General features: G+C 55.1%; 6 protein-coding genes across 6 annotated transcripts; 3 read left to right on the top strand and 3 right to left on the bottom strand.

Annotated features, from left to right (window-relative positions):
- Nucleotides 1–416: 416 nt before the first annotated feature.
- Nucleotides 417–2,510, bottom strand: SPSK_00727 (NAD-dependent histone deacetylase SIR2; the record flags this gene model as incomplete). Its single annotated transcript, XM_016727675.1, has 1 exon — nt 417–2,510. One exon carries the CDS (start codon nt 2,508–2,510, stop codon nt 417–419), a length of 2,094 nt encoding a protein of 697 aa, XP_016584470.1.
- A 3,399-nt stretch (nt 2,511–5,909) lies between these two features.
- Nucleotides 5,910–8,416, bottom strand: SPSK_00704 (regulatory subunit for Cdc7p protein kinase; the record flags this gene model as incomplete). Its single annotated transcript, XM_016727653.1, has 3 exons — nt 5,910–6,011; nt 6,072–7,745; nt 7,829–8,416. 3 exons carry the CDS (start codon nt 8,414–8,416, stop codon nt 5,910–5,912), a joined length of 2,364 nt encoding a protein of 787 aa, XP_016584471.1.
- Nucleotides 8,417–9,634: 1,218 nt separating this feature from the next.
- SPSK_00770 (Xaa-Pro aminopeptidase) lies at nt 9,635–11,265 on the top strand (the record flags this gene model as incomplete). The annotated part of the gene is made up of 2 exons (XM_016727718.1): nt 9,635–9,881; nt 9,950–11,265. 2 exons carry the CDS (start codon nt 9,635–9,637, stop codon nt 11,263–11,265), a joined length of 1,563 nt encoding a protein of 520 aa, XP_016584472.1.
- A 666-nt stretch (nt 11,266–11,931) lies between these two features.
- On the bottom strand, nt 11,932–13,767 carry SPSK_00747 (uncharacterized protein; the record flags this gene model as incomplete). The annotated part of the gene is made up of 4 exons (XM_016727695.1): nt 11,932–12,123; nt 12,208–12,943; nt 13,032–13,654; nt 13,714–13,767. 4 exons carry the CDS (start codon nt 13,765–13,767, stop codon nt 11,932–11,934), a joined length of 1,605 nt encoding a protein of 534 aa, XP_016584473.1.
- Nucleotides 13,768–16,925: 3,158 nt separating this feature from the next.
- Nucleotides 16,926–18,429, top strand: SPSK_00786 (uncharacterized protein; the record flags this gene model as incomplete). Its single annotated transcript, XM_016727734.1, has 3 exons — nt 16,926–17,026; nt 17,157–17,290; nt 17,387–18,429. 3 exons carry the CDS (start codon nt 16,926–16,928, stop codon nt 18,427–18,429), a joined length of 1,278 nt encoding a protein of 425 aa, XP_016584474.1.
- Nucleotides 18,430–18,950: 521 nt separating this feature from the next.
- Nucleotides 18,951–19,190, top strand: SPSK_00959 (uncharacterized protein; the record flags this gene model as incomplete). Its single annotated transcript, XM_016727898.1, has 1 exon — nt 18,951–19,190. The coding sequence occupies one exon, from the start codon at nt 18,951–18,953 to the stop codon at nt 19,188–19,190; it is 240 nt and encodes a 79-aa protein (XP_016584475.1).
- Between the last annotated feature and the right edge of the window lie 30 nt (nt 19,191–19,220).

A 19,220-nucleotide genomic window follows, 5' to 3' on the forward strand; every position in this document is an offset into this window, starting at 1 on the left:
TGGCAGACAAGCAAAGATCCCCAAAACATGAAAGCGATGGATATACCCCAACCCAGTGGGCCATATATGGGCCCGAATGAAATTATTCACACCCCCCTACTACCAAAATATGTGACGATGCGCTGGAGAGCATCGTGGTTATCTAAACAAACCCTCAGGGCATCTAGCCCTGGTTTCCTGGCGTTTCTGACGCCCTCTACCCTTCTCCATAGACAGAATGCACGTCGCGCGTAGGGGCCTATTCTGGCCAATAAGCCATTTTGCTAGGGACAGCAACACCTTGGTCAACGATAATATAAACCAGCGGGAACTTGGTCCACGCAGTTGTGGCCGTGGCCGTGGTTGTGGTCGTTGTCATGGTTGTGGCTGTGCTCGGTGCAGCTTCGGTCGTCTGCATTGCCTTTCGTGCCGTCTTCCTAAAGGGCCGCGTTCTCGTGCAATGGCGTCGGCGGTGGTGGTGCGGGCATAGATGTCGGCGCGGCCGGGATCTCGCGGATGCCCACCACGACGTCCGTCTTCACGGCGGGTGCAGCCGCGACAGCGATCGACGTTGAGGTCGCCGACAGTCGGGTCGCATCCTCTGCATCGTCCACGTCTTCGGCATCGACATCATCCTCTGCGTCCTCTACGTCGACGTCGTCCGGATTCTCCACCTCGATTGTGTCCTCTTCGTCCGTGGCGTCCATGACCTCCGCAGTATCATTGTCGTCCGCATTGTCCACCAAGTTGCCCACGACGAGCGCCTCCTCCAGCTTGGGCACGAACGGCTCGGTGCCAATCGCGGTCGTCGCCGTCGCGGCCGTCTCCGCCTTGACAAGCCCGGGCGTCACGTCGGTAAACACGTGCCGGCTGGTAAAGCCGGGAACAGCCTCGACGGAAATCTGCTGGTTGGCAGGGATCATCTCGTGCTCCAGGCTCCAACCTGCAACGCGGCACAGCTCCGAGACGACGACGTCGCAGTCGCCGAGTAAGTCAATGTCAAAGTTGATGTGATTCACAGGGGTGCGCGAGATGTAGATGGCGGGTACGTTGGGCGGCATGTAAGGGACGACCTCGGAAACGGGGGCGACTTTCAGGGAGGTGCCAATGACCACAACCAGGTCGGCCTTGTCACGGTCGTGCTCGGTGAGGCGGCGCGAAAACTCGTCGGGGAGGGCCTCCCCGAAGAATGTAATGTCGGGCTTCATGACGCCGCCCCGGCTCGGGTTGAACTCGCCGTCGGCGTCGTCGTCATCGTTGTCGTCGTCGCTGCTGGCGCGCCGGTTCTGGCGCCGTGGACGCCCCCTAGGCCGTCCGACTTTGCCGGGTGGGCGACCACGACGACGGCCACGCCCGCGCGCTGCAGACGATCCTGACGGTGTGCTGACGCCCGACGGCGCATTGTCGAAGCTGTTGCTGCGGCTGAGCGAGCCACGGCCACTGCTCGACTCGCGCGCAAGTGCCTTCCGCTGTTTCCGTGCAGCAGCAACCGCAGCACCAGCAGCAGACCCGCCGCGCCTGCCGTTGCCTGCAGCACATCGTGGGCAGCGCGGGATCTGCCCTGCCTTGATGGTTGGGTACAGAGACTCGCCCTCGACGCGGTAGCGGCACGTTACACACGTCGCCGTCGCAAACGATCCGTGGCACTGAATGAGCTTGGAGGGGCTGATGCCAGCCTTGGCTTCGAGGTTGTCAATGTTTTGCGAGTAGTTTGTGAGCAGCTTACCCCGTTGCTGCAGCATGGCAATAAACGCGTGTGTGGGCGTATAGCGGTCCGTCGATGGCAAAATGTCGCGCGCGACAGAGTAGAAAATCCGGGGGTCTTCTTTAAAAACATGAATGTCAAAGACTTCTTGCGGATCGTTGAGACCGAGGTGCGCGAGGCGCGAGTAGAGGCCGATTTCCTTGGACCGGAAATCAGGGATGCCCAGAGACGTGCTAATGCCGGCGCCCGTCAACACAATGATGTTGCGGCTCTTTTGCAGCAAATGGACGGCGTCCTGAACCGAGTTGTACTCGGTCAGCTTGGCGCGCTTGAGCAGTTCGCGACTCAGGGCCAGGCTGAGCAGGCCAAAGTACGATTCGTCGGGTTCGCCCTCGAGAAAATCGGGCGGCCGCACGCCAAAGGCGGTCAGCAGTCGTTTGGCGGTGATGGTGCCGGCATCCACGGTGCGACGGCAGAGCTCTTCAGGGCCGATGGCGCGTAGCTGTTGGCGGTAGCGAGCGGACTCTTCAGGCGTACACGCCTCACCGTCGGAACCACGTTTCGCGGGTTCGTGGTTGTCCTCGGCCAGATCGTCGAGAATGTCTTCAAACAGCGATTCGGTCTCCCAGGAATCGCCGAGGTCGTTGATGTGTTCTTCGAGGTCGACCATATTTTGGTTGCTGCCGCTTGCGGAACTGCTGCGGCTGCCACCGCCCTGAGCAGGTGTGCTGGCAGCGGGCGCGGCATCGAGAGGAATTCGGCGGGGCCTGCCACGCTTTCTCTTTGCGATGCCGCCACGGGCGGGTGGGTTATTCACGTCGGCCATGGCGGATGTGTTGTGAAGTATGTGCGAGGGGGCAATGCGTTGGGATCATTCCCACTACCTCGAGGACCAAGGGAAAGGACGTGAAAGCCTGCTGAGGACTTTCACGAAGACAAGCCCCCGATTTGTGGCCGACGAACAGTGTGAAAATAATGACGACAAAATGCAATGTGGGTATTAAACTCATGCGCTGGTGGCACGCAAAGCGAAGATGTGAGTGAAAAATAGGGAGAGTGCCGAATGGGATAGACAATGAGCAAAGGGTGGTGGTGTTCGTCTCGTGTCGTGTCGCGTAATTAAGGGCAAAACAGCAATTTACGTGTATTGCTGCTGTTGTGATAAAAAAGAGTGAAGAGTTTGTGCTTTGGGACAAAACGGGCTGATCGGGACAAACCAAGACAGAAATGCGTAATAATAGAAAGTGGAGGGCTTGGGGTGAATAAGAAAAGAAATAAGACAACGAAATGAGGCTAGAGAGGAAAAGGAGGACAAAAGAACCTGGAAGGAGGGCGCGGGAGTCGGCAGGATGCGAAGTTGGAGTTGAAGACAACAAACAGGAAAGACAAAACGGAAAACGTGACAAGAGTGCTGAAAAGAGTTGAAAAATGGACGAGGCGATTGAAAAGGCTGCAGTAGTGCCAGCCTGGTCCGCAAAGCAAAGGCAAAACACTCAGTTGCAAAAAAAAATCGGCCGGAATATGCGCTGGTTTTGATAGCTGGTGTGTTGGTGTAGTTACGTCTGGGGCGACTTTGAGTTTTGGCTGAGTGGCCAAAGAGCCTGGCATGCCACGATCAGAGAAAGTCGCAAAAGGCTTTTGGACGAGGGACAAAATGAACCGTGAAAAGGCGTCAGGTTTGGGGGAAGCTAAAAGAAAGCAACGGGGCATACGGCAGCCAATATGAAAGGGCGGCGGTTTCTGGTTTCCTCTTGTTACCAAAATAAACCAAGCCCCTTGTCCTTGTCCAAGGTTGAGGAAACTGATGACAGAACGAAGAAGTTGCCCAAAAATAACCAAAGCTCAGAAGGAGAAAACGATCTTGCGGTTGGTTGTTTGGATAAGCGGGGAAGAAAGGGGCCAGTTGTAGCAAGACGAGGAGGTTTGACGAAAGTGAGCAAAGAGGTAAAGGAAATGGGGTTTCCGAAAAGAAAAAGGCGATGAGATGATGGCAAAGAAATGGGATTCAGAAGAGAGCGGCCTCAGACTCATGAAAGAAGAAATGAGGGCAGCCTCTTGGCATAGGGAGCCCAAAGCGATAAAGGTTGTGTTGACGCGACGAGAGGCACAGGGAAAGTCTTTGATCACGCATGCCTCTGTGGTGTAGTGAGCGCCTTTTGGTTGGCTAAGTCGGTCAAGGCTTTTGGTTTTTCTTGCGTCCTGATTCTTTTAATTTTTTCTCGAATTGTTATTTGGGTGTCTTGTCGTCTGCCGAGAGCTGAGACTGCGTCGGGATTCGCCAGCATCAATAAGGAGCTGGCCAGGACGGTATGTGTCTCGTGTCGGTGTGCTTGGAGGGTTTTCGTGTCTCGTTGTGACGGCGTGGCCAGAAAGCATACACTCGTCAAAAAGTAGGTAAAAGGTAGAAAATAGTGAAAAGGAGTCAGGACGAGGAAACGACGGCAGAAGGAAGTAAACGTTGACGCGAGGCGTTGACGATTGTCACCAAAGCAGGAAAGAGCTACCCTGTACGATTTAATTGATACGAAGTGGAAGAAAGGGGAAGGAAGGACGATGGGGAGTTGGACAAGGAAAGAGCAAATGGCCACTGGTTTGAAAGGAACAAAAGGGCAAGAGCAAAATATCACCGCAACATGCATTGTACGTTACGTGGGATACTAAGGCAGAAAAGTACATGAAAGCCAAACCTTGAAAAAGGCTAGAGGTGATTGCCTAGCCACAGTTATGGCACAAGTACGGGACACAGCTCAGACAGATAGGTAATACCTTCCAGAAAAAACACGTGCCTTGGCGGCAAACAAGCCGCTCCTAAACAATGGTCTCATCGGCGCGCTTTTGGGAGAAAAGAAAGGCTCATTGACAGTTTGTTGCCTGGTAAAAAGCCATCAGGGATCTGTGTTAACAAGGCTGGTTACAAGGTGCTGATTTCATTTGCAAACTGCACAGAGGGCTGCTCCGTTGACACGGCTGATGCCAGTGCTCACTCACCGCTCCGACGCACCAAATGCCAACCTCCTTGCATATAGTTCCTTACTAGAAGCCTGGCATCGCACGGCTAACAGGCAAACGAATATGTCGACTTGTATTACAGAATAGAAACACACGTTATTATTTCCTCTATTCGTCTTTTCGATCGTGCAGCAGTTGCCTTGGTTTGCTCCTCGTATTTTCTCTTCACCCCACCACGTGACCAAGACGAGATTATGGTATCGTGCCTATACAGCCATCCCCTATACGACGTACATTCACATCCATGCAAACTGCGACATGCGTTTTATCAAATCACTTGTGCTTGCGTCTTATTCTGTCTTGTCCATACGCGATATGAACGTAACGCGATATAGTCACAGCTCTGTACGCCAGCCGCTTTGTACAAAGGTGAGTGAGCGCCATGGTCTAGCACTCTAGCTCTTTCTGTCACTCTCAGTGAGGTCGAATGCCGCCGAGCTAACATCTCTCCTCCTTGCGTCTTTGGTGCCTTTTTCAGTCATTCTCGTATATCCTTCTTGTCATTCAGCATGTACATGAAACGAGAAAGCAGACCGGTGAAAAGTCCACGCGGAAAAGTAAGCCAAACAATGTAACAAAACGACACTGTAAAGCAGGAAAACAAAAACGCCATACACCAGACCCAGCCAAAAAAAAAGTTAAAAGTACGACAAGGCTCGCCAAAAACAAGCGCGCGTATAAATATGCAACCGAATCCGACCATGCTACCATGCCGATATGCCGCGAGGACCGATGCCGAAAGGAGAGTAAAGAAAAGAAAGTGAAGAGAAGCAGAAAAAAGAAAAAGGCCGCCCAGAGGTATCACTGGCAACACTGCTCAAAATGAACAATAAAGGATACAACCATCCTCCCGCCGCCGCCGCCGCCGCCTTTGTTGGGAATCTGATGCCGAATGGAGAAAAAAAAAGGAGGATGAAGTGAAAATAATGGGATAGACGAATAAAACAAGGCGGAGAGATGAAATGATGAAGTGATGAAGTGGTGAAGTGATGAAATGACGAAAGGCTGAAAGGCTGAAAGGCTGGAAGGCTGAAAATGGGACCAATGCAATGCGCAATAGATGCAATGATGAGTCTGGGCGAGCGTGCCCAGGGCTATGCTATGCTGGAAAGTCGCTACTTGGTAACCGTGGAAAAAGAAGCAGCAGACGAAACAATTCTGTTGAGGTCTATTGAGAATGGCCACTAGGTTCGTGCTCTGTACGCCGTCGTTACAATCAGTACTTTGTGCAACGCGTCAGCTGGCCCAAAAGATCGTCGAGCTCGGTCCAGTTCTTCTCGTCTTCGGCAAACTTGCGGTGCTTGTGCGAGACAATGTGCTGTACGATGTTAGTTATACGGGATACAAACGGGAGAGGCAAGGGAGCAAAAGAACACACATCTTCGAAATCGTCAAACTTGTCCTGGCAGTTCTCGCAGTACCCCGGCTTCGGGTCGCGCTTCCGCCGCTGGACCTGCACCGCCACCGGCGCACTCATCGTGCGCTTGTGCCTCTCATCGTTGGATGGCCTGCTGCCCTCCGTGGCCACGTTGAGCTTCATGCTGAGCTGCGCAGCCACTGTTGACCGACTGAGGCTCGTGGAACGGTTGTAGTTGGGGCGCTGCTGCGGCTCTTGCCGCTGCTGTTGCTGCTGCTGGGCATCCATGCCCATGTCCGTCATACGGCGCGAGCTGAGATCGTGCTGCGACGTCGACGTGGTGGACCGCTGGAGAACCTTGCGTTGGAGGCCGTGGATCTCCTTGCTGGTGCCAGCACGGGCGCCAAGCGTGCCCGTCGCCGATGAGATCATTTGCGAGCGAATCGCAGACGTGATGCCGGCAGCCTGCAGACCGGAGGCCACAGGCTCGCCACCAAAGCAGCGACCCGACTTGGCACGACTGGTAAAGGCGTTCTGGTAGTCCGTGGACGGCCGCGCCAGCTTGGACGGCGGCATAGCAGAAGCGGTGGACGAGACAGAGCCAGCAGAAGCGGCATTGGTGCTACCAAGCGTTCCTTCGGCCGGGCGCAGCTTCGGAGCGCCAGACAAGGCGGATCCATGCGACACAGATGACTGGCGGTTGTGCCCGTCTTCCATCTCTGCCAGCGTACGCTTGCCCGTCACCTGCTTCGAGGTAGTCGACGCAGAGGCAGCAGCGGCATATCGGCTGGGAAGCGTCTTCTGCATCGACGTGCCCGTTGCAGGAGCCGTGTTTCCGGCAGTGGAAACCGAGGCAGACTGGGTCGACTCGTGCGCGGCCGTACCGGCCGTGGTGCGCACCCGGGCCCGCTTCTTCTCCGCGCGTAGCTCCAACTGGTCCGTATCCTCAATGAAGGGACAGCGCGTGCCGGCACTGGGCCGCAACTGCGGCCAGTCACCCTCTTCCCGGTCGGCCACCTTGAGGTATTCGCGGACCATGATCGGCTTCTGCTTCTCCTCGATGTCGTAGACATAAATATACGGGCCCTTGAAATAAACCAACTCGCGTGTCGCCACGGTCGGGTCACGATCGGACGGTCCGGTGTGCCTCTCCTTGTCCAGCATCTGCAACAAGGCCTGGTCACCCGTAAGTCGAGAGTTGCCCTGCTGGCTGACAGTCGCACTCGTGGTGCTGCCATTCCGCATCCGCTGGCCGAGCTCGGCGCTGCGGTACGGATCCGGCTCCAGCAACATGTCTAGCACCTTTTGAAGCTTCTCCAACGACCAAATCTTCTTGCCCATCTCGCGGGCACGCTGTAGAATGTCTGTGCTCCGTGTCGGCTTCGGTTTGCGAATTGCCTCTTCGGCGGCGCCAAAGGGCGGCATCCGGCGACCCGGGCCGGTGTCGAACAACTTTCTCTTGACGGGGAGAGAGGAGGTTGAGATGCCCAGCTCGTTGACATGAGTTCGACTCAAAAGAGAGGGGTTGATCGTCTGCATCTGCTCGTGGCTGGCTTCAGGCGCCCTGTCGGCATCGGCATCTTTCGCGTCGAGGGCATCTTGCATGCGGCGCTTGGTGGCAATCTTGTCGTCTGTGGGAATAGAACGCGTCGTGACGACATGGGTGATATCAATAGAAAAGAATTTGTCCTCTCTCTGTAGATTGAAACCTGCGTCAGTAACCGAGTAAACAAAGAGAGCTTTGTCCACAAATAGTAAGAGAGCGCCATCCAACTTACGGCTCCCAGATACGAGACCTGCTTGGACAAACGAGCACTCTGGTCCTCTGGCAGGTTATCAAAGTAGAAGACGAGCTTGGGGAAACGCAACCGCTGGCTCTGTTGCCACCGCCGCACTTCCTCGGCCTCCTTCTCCGAGACCTGGACGTGATGGTGATGCTGGTGCTGGTGCTGGTGCTGGCCGTGGTGGGACGGCTGCGCCGGCTGTTGGAGGTGCGACGACATGCCACGCTCCGTCTGGTAAGAACGGGATGTCGACGCGCGTTGAACCTGCGGCACACGTCGCGATGTCGATGTCGACGCGGAAGCCATGGAAGGATGAATAGTCTCGGCCTTTTCCAGCATCTGCTTCTTGGCCGGGGGTGCTACTCCGTAATTTTCCTCCCGCTGCACGCTCGCGTGTGACCGCCGGTGCTTCGCAAACGCGGCGGCCGCGGCAGAGGCGTTCAGGCCATTGCCGGACCCGGCCCGCAAGGGCGAGTTAGCCGCATTGGGGTTTGCGGAGAGCGGCACCCTTCTGGACTGCATGGACGACGACATGGCGGCAGAGAAGGGGACGGGGGTGGGTGATAGAGATGCTGCTGCCATAGATAAGATGAGAACAGGTCAACTCAAGCCGAGGAGCCAAGCATGCTAAAAGAAGCAAACGAAAGCGGACGTCGACGCGGTGCCGAGTGCGACTCGACACGCTTCTCTCGGCGGCGAGGAGGAGGCGAAGGGAGAGAGGGAGAAAGAAGATATTCGGCGTGGACGAAGACAAGTGACGCGAGGAAGGGCAAAAACAGAAAAGGAAGAAGAAGAAAAAATAAGAGCGAGCAAAAGGTAGAGGAAAGAAACAAGGCACAACACGTAGGAAAACAAAGCCTAAACACGCTGTGGCATTGGCATGGGAGTGTCGAGTACAAGGAAGAATGACAGGACTGCCTCGGTGGAGAGGATAAACACGCGAAGCTGGTCCAATTGCGCTCGTGTCTGAGGGCGAGCCTGGAGAACACAAGAGGAGAAGAGGGAATCGAAGAAGAAGAAAATAGGAGATAAATGTCGTCCGAACAAAAACAGATCCAAAAAGTAAAAGTGCACGAGGTCCAAGGGAAGGCACGAACAACCAGGAAGGAGGGGAAGCAAGCAATGTGAGGAAGGAGGTGAGGAGGCGTTAAGGTGCGGTTGCAAAGCCGGCCAGGGAAGGAGCAAAACAGACCGAGTCGTGTGTGGTTGTGTGGTGGTGTGGTGGTGTCAGTCGTGCCTGCTGGGCGTGAACGGTAGTGGTGTGGTTCCTGCTCCTGCCAAACAAGCTCACACAAGACCGCCGCGCCGTGCACATCTGGAAAGCGCGCCTCGGGGCAAGGGCGATTGGCGTTTCCTAGGCGGCGCCCGGATTGGTCCGCCGTCAACAATAATATTGCCCGCTAAGGGAAAGGTTTGGCGTGCACGGGCCAGGAACGCGGGCGGGCCAGTTGCAGCACAGCAACCAGGAAAAACGCTGCAGCAGGGGCCCGCCAAGCTTTAAAATAAAATAGCAGAAAAAATGCGAAAAACAACAGAGCCCCACGCCGTTCCTCAGGCGTGTTCTTCCCCGAAACGGTAACCCTACAGAAGGCTTCTAGAAAGGGAAAGGCCAACACACAGCTGCCGGTGAACAGCGAGTTAGCGTTTCTCCCCACCTAAAGCCGAGATGTCATCGATGGAGAAGGCTTTGCATGACGACACTCGAAGGAGAGCCACCACAAACGACCGTGGAACGCTGTCAAGGGCAATCCCACCCCTCCTATCTCGGTCAATTGACCAGGACAAGATCGCCCTCGCACAATGAGATCTCGGCAAACACGTACAGTCTGCCTTGAGCAGGCCGGCCGGCTTATGACGGCCGCTTTCCGCCCTGCGGTGCAACGGCCTCAGTTACTACGACGAGCGGCACGGCCACTCTCAGTGCCGCCGCCAATACAGTCAAGGCCTCGTGCTGGTCGGCGAGGCTATGCGTCGGTCCCGGCTGCTGACCTGCTCTTCGGCCAGCCCGTGCATGAGACACATCCGCACATCCTCCAGGCAGGAGAACGTATGCCGACATCCGCCTCTTCGTTTGCCGTCCACCGTCCTTGCTGGCCATGGTGCTAACACCCACAGTCACGCCCGGGATCACAGCCCAAGAGTACTACGACCGGCGCTGTGCGCTCGCCGCCGCCCTCCCTCCCGACTCCGCCGCCGTCCTTCGTGCCTCCGACGTCAAGTACCGCTCCGGCGCCGTTTTCTTTCCCTTCCGTCAAGAATCCGACTTCTTCTACCTGACGGGCTTCAACGAGCCGGAGGCCGTGGCCGTCCTCCGCAAGACGGGGCCCGACCCGGGTGACTGCGTCTTTGCGCTCCTCGTGCGGCCCAAAGACCCGCGCGCCGAGCAGTGGAGCGGCCCATGGAGCGGCGTCGACGCGGCCCGCGACGTGTTCAACGCCGACGAGGCGGGCGACATTGCCTCGATTGGGTCACTGCTGCCGTCGTTGCTGCGGGGTGTCCGCACCGTCTACACAAATCCCGAGGTGGACGTGCCGCCGCCGCCGTCGTCGTCGTCCGCGCTTGCCGCGGCCCGGTCCATCAAGGCGCTCCTCGACGAGGCGGGCGTCGCGCGCGTGCATCCCCTGGCGCCCGTCGTCGCCCAGCAGCGCGCCATCAAGAGCACGGCCGAGATTGCCAACATGCGCCAAGCCGGCCGGCTGTCGGGCCGCGCCCTGACGAACGCCATGCGGCGACCGTGGACGCGCGAAAAGGACCTGGCCGCATTCTTGGACTACGCGTTCCACCAGGACGGCGGCGACGGCATCGCCTATGTGCCCGTTGTGGCCGGCGGGCCCCGCGGCCGGCTGGTGCACTACGTTCTCAACAACGCGGCGCTGAACGCGGACGAGATGGTGCTGGTCGATGCCGGTGGCGAGTACGGCACGTACATTACCGACATTACGCGCACATGGCCCATCCGTGGGCGGTTTACGGCGGCGCAGCGCGACCTGTACGAGGCCGTGCTGCGCGTGCAGCGGTCCTCCGTGTCGCTGTGCCGTGCGGCGGGGGGCTTGTCGCTGGACCAGATCCACCGCATCACGAGCGACGGCTTGCGGAAGGAGCTGACGAAGCTCGGCTTCTCCTTCGGGTACAATTTTTCCGGCAGCTCGGACGGGCTGTCGGAGCTCTTCCCGCACCACGTTGGCCACTACGTCGGTCTCGACGTGCATGACACGCCGAGCGTCCCGCGACACATCGCCCTTCAGGTGGGCCACTGTGTCACTATCGAGCCGGGCGTATACGTGCCGGATGACGCGCGGTGGCCGGAGCATTTCCGAGGTATGGCTATACGTATTGAGGACAGCATCTGCGTCGGTGACGAGAACCCGCACATCCTCACCACAGAGGCCGTCAAGGAAGTCGTGGACATTGAGGCATTACGAGAGGTGTAGAAAACAATGTAAAGTATATTCGAAATCATATGCTTGTTCAACGGGAAGTTAAATGCGACTTGGTTATGTTGATGAATTTTATGTGTACATTTGTAACGTTTTATTACCTTTTTTTTTAAAAAAAAAAATCCTTGACCTGGTAAACGAACAAGATAACAACTCTTAAACTCCTTAGATAAATTCAATTTTGGCGACAAAAATCTCGGTCATTTTCTTTATTTCTTTAGACTTTTTTCTCGGAGAGAGCATAATTTTATCATTAATTGACAGCACTTCTTATGATACGCCTGAAATCACATTGTGGCCTATCACGCTTAATTTTCTCCAAAAACTTATCCATATGGCACTGAAAATGTCCGTTCCGGTTTTATAATTTCCGAGTATACCTGATATACAAAATCCGGCCCGAGAGGTCAACATATCGCGCCATTAAAAACCCTTTAGTACCTTTCCATTGAAGATCGTAAAATAATAAAGTCGTGTGTACAATTTCGTACAGCCTCAAAACCACGTCTGCGTTCGAGAATAAAAAATAAAAATAAAAATAAAGGCTTATTATGTGATATTCGTAAAATGGGACGAAACGAAAGAAAATTTTGGCAAGGACAAGGCGCAGTATACGTGAGTGAATGACCAAAAAGGTCAGCATGGAGGGCCAGACGAAGATCAACAGAAAGCTCTGGGGTCGAAGAGTGTCCTGCTGTAGTTGGGCATTGGAAATGTGGGACGGGCGGTGGCGTTGAGGAGTTGCTCGAATGCTCGCAGTCGTCGGGATAGCTCTTGGTGTTGCTGCATGATGGCCTTGTTCTGCTTTTCTAGATAGTGGATGTAGTCGGTAGCCTTTGTCAAGACCGTGCCCTGAAATTTCGTTAGCATGGCCTACGTACAAAAACAAGGCAAAAAGCAAAAGTAGGGTCACCGAGACGGAAGGCGAAAACTCACTTTTGATACCTTGGGAGCACGGCCCTGCTGGTTGGAGCTCTCGCCCTCGCCATCATCAACGCTGTTCTCTGGGATGGCGCGCAGTGTGGGAACGGAATCGCGGAGTTCTGCGATGCGATCTTTTATATTTGTACGGTATTTGCGCTCGATATCATTGTGGGCGGCCCTATCTGCAGATTTGGGCTTCTCTTTGCCCTTGTCGGTCTTAGTTTGTTTTGACGGCTGGGGAGTAGAGGACGCTTGTGGTTTTGTTGCCGGGGAACTCGAGGAAGGCGCCATCATGGCGCTCATCATATCGTTGTTTGCCATTTGGCCCAATGGTGCCGTGCCCAGCCCTGGCCCAAACATGGAGAATGTGTTGTAATTGGCTCCCATGGTATTGTTGCCCAGCCCGCCACCGATTGGAGCCGCCGTGTTCATCGCAATTGCAATCAGGCGGCGTTGTTCCGTCTCGCTCAGTGTCGGAGTCTGGAGGCCCAACATCGGATCGAGCCGCAACCCCATCTGCGGCCGCTCCCAGCTTAGGGGTGTCGAGTACAGCCCTTCTCGTTGCGGAACTTCGGCTGGCGGCATCGTGTCGATTTTCGAGAGCTGGTCGGTGAGATTGATGGACGCGTACGAGAAACCTTCATCGCCCTCTTCTGAAAGAGTCTTTTCCAACGCCGTGTCGTCAAGTGTCACCCCATCAGGCTTCTGTTGTCCAGGTGAGAGCGTTTGAGTTGTCATTTCTGCTGATCTACACGCGTCGTATCGAGTGCAGAGTCAGTAAATGTCGATCCCATGTCGTTCAAAGTAGCCGCGTGAATAAAACGATGATAACTTACAGCTGAGGTGTTGGGGCACTGTCTTGAGAGCCAGAGACTGCCTTGGGGTCTGCTGTTGCGGACGTCTCTTGACCCTGATTCTCTTTCGTTTTCTGCTCCTGTTCCTCCTTCGCCTTTTGCTGCTGCCGACGTAGCTGCTGTACATGTTGCAATTTTAGCTGTTGTAGCTGTTGTTGTTGTAATTGCTGGAGTTGTTGTTGCTGCAGCAATATCTGTTGTTGCTGCTGCTGCTGCTGCTGTTGTTTTTGCATTTGCTGCTGCTGCTGATCCTGATCAAACTGCATCCAATAGTCCACCGAGTCAAAGGAAGTGGAGTCTGTATTTAAACGCGACCTTTTTTTGTCATGTCCCTCTCTTGACCGGCGAGATTTTGGGGAGATGATGGAGCGAGGGTTTTGACCAAACATAGGTGAGGAGGACATGATTGTGCTGTAGGGATCCAGGCTGGATGCGCCCGTGGATGGTGCTATGGACTCGAGAGTCAGATCCGGTGTCCCGGATGAAGTGTCTTTCGCCTGACCAAAGCCGGCAGCCGCCAGATTTTGCTCATCCCACATTGAGGAAGAGGGGAGTTGTGAGCTGAATCCTGGCGATTCGTTGGACTGGTCGACTGGATTGAGTGTCTGTGCCACATGTTAGTGATTGAACAGCACTGCCGCTTGATAAGTTTCAGTCGTATTACCTGGTTGTTTGGTACTGCAAAATAGCCAATATTTTTGACCAAGTTCTGATCCATGTCGCCTCGCTTGGCTATGCACCCCGAGAGGCAACAATGGCAATGGTGCTACTCAATGCCTTGTCGCTCATGGGGGTTGTAACGACACGCGTGATTTCGAGAGTCCGCCTCTGTTTTGAGATGAAGTCTCGCGTTCGATGGGTTTGGTAGTACAAAGATCGTGAGGGCGTTGTCTGATACAGCGGGCATAGGCCTTTGAAATAATCACAACGCTAGCTAGACGCGAGAGCTGGAAACTTCGATAGTGAGATGTAAGACGTATTTGTGATTCCTTTGACCGTAGATGTTTTTGTCCCCTGACGTGGGACTAGCGGGCCGTTGCTATCGTGAAGATTGTTTGCTGTTGAATTGAAGTCCGAGCGGTGAGAAGACAAGAGATCTGTGTATACATATATGTATATATATATATATTTGGATAAAGGATAACAGAGATTCTTCTGAGAAAAGGTTTAAGAGGTATGGTAGTGATGTACCAAGTGGAGGCTGGTGATCAGGAAGGACGGCCGAGGTTTCTCAAGAGTCTTTTGGTCGGTGCTGAGTATTGATCGAGATCGAAGAAGGGACAGGAAGATTGGGAGATTCTCCAACGTTATGAGGGTTCTATACAGAAACGAGGACAGGGGAGGCAGGACAAGAGCTAGACGTGTGGGTGGCTTGCAGAAGTCTCGTGAGGACTCGGCAAATGAGTTGAGTACCGAAAATTAAGCCTCACGACCTGCCAAGATGAAGGGAAAGACGAGAGGGAAGACACAGACGTAGAAACTATCCGCCGCAGAACGGGACGAGATTGAAAGGGAGGTGAGACAAAAGGGAAAGAAGGGATTCAAGAGAGAAATCGAGAAAGAGTTCAATGGGAGGGTGAAAAATGGAGGGCCAAAAGGTACACTAAGGTACTTTGAGAAGCCTCAGGTTAGACTGTCTGAAAACAGAAGACACGGAAGCCCACAAAACGCGGCAGGCACTCCGACGGGAGCTCCTTTGCTGGCGATTCGAATCGAAAGAGGAAAAACTGGAAAAAGGCATGGGCGGCCGATTCGACCAGTCGAGGAGACGAGCAGAGATCGATTTGGACGATACGGGAGTGTCCGAGTTGGAGAGCCACGCGGGGAGTGGAACGGGGGGGATGAGGTGGCGGTCGTTGATGGTCGTTGATATAAATTCTCGGTGCAGAAATGTTTCGCGGGAGTCGTCAAAGTAACAGGAGCTTAAGACGACATGGGAGGATTGTCACTACTATTGAGAACGTGGCGGAAAGGGAAATCTAGACGGTGGAAACGGCGACAAAAGTGGAAGATGAGAGGCAGGATGACATGACGGATGCTGGTATTGGGGGAGTGGCAGGAGAGGGATGTCGTTGGTGAGCGCGTTTGAAGAGCTACAGGGTAAAGCGAAAACGAAACATTGAAGATGAGGAGGATTTGGGCCAAACAAAGAGACGAGACGAGCTACAAAGAGACGTGGACGGAGTAATTACACAGTACGACGTATTTGCTGAAGATAGGAAAGTACGCGAGACAGGGAGTGTTGGGGGAAGGAGCGATTGCACGCATCCACGAAAAAGATACAGCTCGCGTCACGAGAACATGGAAACGGAAAGAGCAACCGTTCCCGATTTATTGGGACAAGGAAGGAATGGCGAGACCAGAGAAGGGGCAATCGCTGCGTTGTTCTGTATAGGATGCACGGCAAAGCCCAAGACGAAATGGAGGGATAAAAAAGAAAACAAAATCAATCGACAGAAAGACAAAAAGATGGCCTGACTCTGTACCCGAGCCCGGGGAAGACAGGCGCAGGTGTGGTTGCACTGCTGTGGTAGGACGCAAAATCAGGCCACTCGAACAGGAAAATCGTACAATAAGCCGCCGGCGGCAGGCGCCAACGGCGATAGTGCGGATGGCAGTCTTGGGACGGCCAGGGCGAGCGGTACTTCAATGGGTACTACAAGACCGTGGTGAGGCGCGGTACCGCATCTTGCGTGGTCGCAGCGAATTGGGCTGGGCAGCACGCAACGGAGAGCTGAGAACGAGAAGGAACGACGGACACTTGCGAAGGAAGCTGCAACCGGGCTCTAACAGTTGGGCCCTTCCCTTTCCGTTACCTCTTGCGTCGTAGATTTTATGTCGTTTCTTCTTCTTCTCTCTGCCCCTTCTTTGTGCCGTTCGTTTAAAGGAGGTTGCATGGCTTCGTTTTGGGGATACGCCGCAAGATGCATTGGTTTCGGCAAAGAACCTGCTCAGTTCGGCGTCCGGCCGTGTGTCTCCAATAGTCAGCGTCTTTGTGGCAAAAGCAAGGGAACGCTCCACTGACGATTTTCGGTAATGCAAGCGCGACTGGACGTCGTGCGGTGCAGCGGCTCCGCCCGGCAAGGGCTAGACAAGTACATCGTAGCGAAGGACTGGAGAATGCAACGAATGCATGCCGGCCGGGATTGTGACGAGCCCAATGTAAACAAGTACCCGGCTGGCCGTTGCAGCCTGCTGCCACCTGCCAAGGCGGTCGCTAATCATTGTTATTTTCTCGCATGGATCGCAAAGACATACAGGAACATGAACTCTGTAAACATGGCGTCTAGACCAGCACAGAAGTCGCAGAGCAGCCTCGGTTCCAATGCTGGATCTGGCCAAGGCCTAGACCCGGCGTCTCCTGTTGGCAGCCCGTCCTCGCGGAGAACATGCATACATCGCAGCCCAATCATCAAGCGATTTGCATCGCTTTGCATGAAAAAGTGGATACTTACAGCCTGGACCAATCAAGAGCCGTTCATCCACAGGTTCTGTTCGGCAGCACCTTCCCAAAGCACAACCACGTGCTGGGACAGACAAAGTACGATGTACGATGAACTACGGCATGAACGGTTCAGCCTTTTGTCGCGATCGGCCACACGAGGCTGTCGATTGCTTTCGTAGTGTGAAAGGCATCGTGCACAGCCATCCGGAGTCACAACGGCTTCCTGTCCACGGACTGTGTACAGACAGTGTATACAATTTACCTCATACTGTAACACATAGTCAGCTTATGGGAGGCACGAAAAAAGCGGGTCTTGTCGCTGTCCGGGACTGTCGGTGTGCTGTGTTTTCGAACAGAACTCCTTCGACAAGCTGCCGTGGCTGCCTCTTCGCAAACACAGCCCGGAGTACAGAGTATACCACGTCGCAGTCATGGAGTTTGTGCGCCGCAACTGGAAGATAGTGTACCCGCCGGAGCTGCCCAAGACGCCGGACGCGCTCCGCTTCGGCGTTCTTGGCGCCGCTAAAATCGTGTAAGCTAGGCGGTGAAGCGCTTCCGTGATATATCGATCCGGCGTTGTGTCGCGATGGGGGCTGCGTCGTGCTTGCGGAACGTCATCGCACCGAGCGAGCAGCTTGCTGACTCCCTGTTTGAGCACGCAGACCTATAGGGCTGATCACGCCCGCCAAGTCACACGCCGAAGTGATTGTTCAGGCTGTTGCTGCGCGCGACAAGGCCAGGGCGACGGCCTTTGCGAAAGCCAACGGCATTCCCCAGGTGCTGGACAGCTACGATGGTGAGCTCGGCGCTTTGCATTTTCATTTGCATTTGCAGTTGCATTTGTTTTTGTTGCGCTCCTTGGTCGCGGACACAACCCACTGACACGGTCTAGCTATTCTCAACGACCCGACCATTGACGCCGTCTACATCCCTCTGCCCAATGGATTGCACTACGAATGGACTCTCAAGGCACTGGCCAAGGGCAAGCACGTCCTGCTGGAGAAGCCGGCTGTCTCCAACGCCGGCGAGGCCGAGCGGCTCTTCACGTCGCCGCTTCTGACGACGCCCGTCGCCGCCGAGGTCAACGCCAGCGCCCGCGGCCGACCGCCCGTCCTACTCGAAGCGTTCCACTACCGCTTCCAGCCGGCCTGGCAGGCCTTTTTGTCGCTGGTCGACCGCCCCAACCTGGCCACGGTGCACTGCGAGGCCATCATCAATTCGTTCCTCTTTAGCAAGGACGACATCCGCTTCCGCTACGAGCTCGCCGGCGGCCAAATGATGGACCTCGGCACGTACGGCTTCTCAACGCTGCGCCAGGTGTTCGCGGCCGAGCCCGAGGCGTGCCTCGACTGCAAGGTCACCAAGTGCGACCCGCCCTTTGAACTCTGTGACTACGCGTCCGAGGCCACCTTCCAGTTCCCCGGCGGACGCACCGGCACGGTGAAGAGCACGCTGCGTGGCGGCCACTTCGTACTGGGGGCCCCCTGGATCCGCGTGGTGCACAAGCCCGTGCCGGCGCCGCTGGCGGCGGGCGAGACGGCGTCCGCGATCCCCGAGGGCCACGAGCGCGTGGTGACGCGGACGCTGAAGCTGAACAACTTTCTGCGGACCAACTTGTGGCACCGGCTGGACGTGGAGGACGAGTTTGTCGTGCGGCGCATCGATGACCCGAGCGTCGTGGCCAAGCGCTGGACGGTCAAGGCGGCCAAGAAGATCTACACCTTCCAGGACGCGGGCATCGACCAGCCGAGCGAGCCCTTCTGGTTGTCGTTCCGGCACCAGCTGGAGCAGTTTGTCGACCGCATCCGTGGGCGCGAGGGCTCCGGTGTGTGGGTGGAACACGAGGACAGCATTGCGCAGGCACGCATGATTGACATGGCGTACAAGAAGACGGACCTGCCCCTGCGACCCAGCAGCAAGTACCAGCCGGAGTAGGCCCATGAAGGGGCATGACCCTTGTTCACGTTTTTGTCCGTATCTTTCGCTTTTGTATATCCAGTATCGCTCTCAGCGATATGTTCAGATTGGTTTATGTTTGTCACTTCTTAGTTGCAAGTCTGAGTTTGGTCTCGTAATGAACAGTGTTTTATGTTGCTTTTAGATTTTCTTTGTTTTTTATGGATGTAACAGTGTTGCTCGAAGCTACATGAACAATGGGGCAATGCAGTCCACGACACAACATAGAATGCACGTCTACACGTTGACAATGGGTTTTCATTGTTCACCAGCACAACGAAATATAGCTTTATAGCTGAAGCTGACCAGATGAGTCTTATTGGTTACCCCTAAAGTAGTTATATATATATGCAGTCTCCGTGTTTTCCATCTGTTAGCATCACTGTAACAACAACCTTCCGCAACAATCATCTACTCTCTTCCTCCAACACTCTACCTGCTTTTACCTGAACGACACGGTACGTTCCCACTTCCAAAAAAAATTCCTTTAAGGCACCAAAATGGCTCACTTTGTCGAAACCCGGCGCCTGGAGAGCCTGGACAAGGATCGTCGGATCTTCCAGTGGCTGAAGGAGATGCCAGACCTGGAGAAGCTCGACCCGTACGTCCTAGAGCCGTGGCAGGAACTCTCCATGGAGAAGCCGCACGATTTTGCCGGCAAGCCGGAGCTGACAGACAACATGACGGGAGTGGGGCGGAAGCGGAAATGGGTTGGCACTCATGCCGAGAAGCGCAAGTAAGCTGCCACAGCACCGCATCATCTGCTCTTG

Source organism: Sporothrix schenckii (assembly GCF_000961545.1).
Source record: "Sporothrix schenckii 1099-18 chromosome Unknown Cont48, whole genome shotgun sequence".
NCBI lineage: Eukaryota > Fungi > Ascomycota > Sordariomycetes > Ophiostomatales > Ophiostomataceae > Sporothrix > Sporothrix schenckii.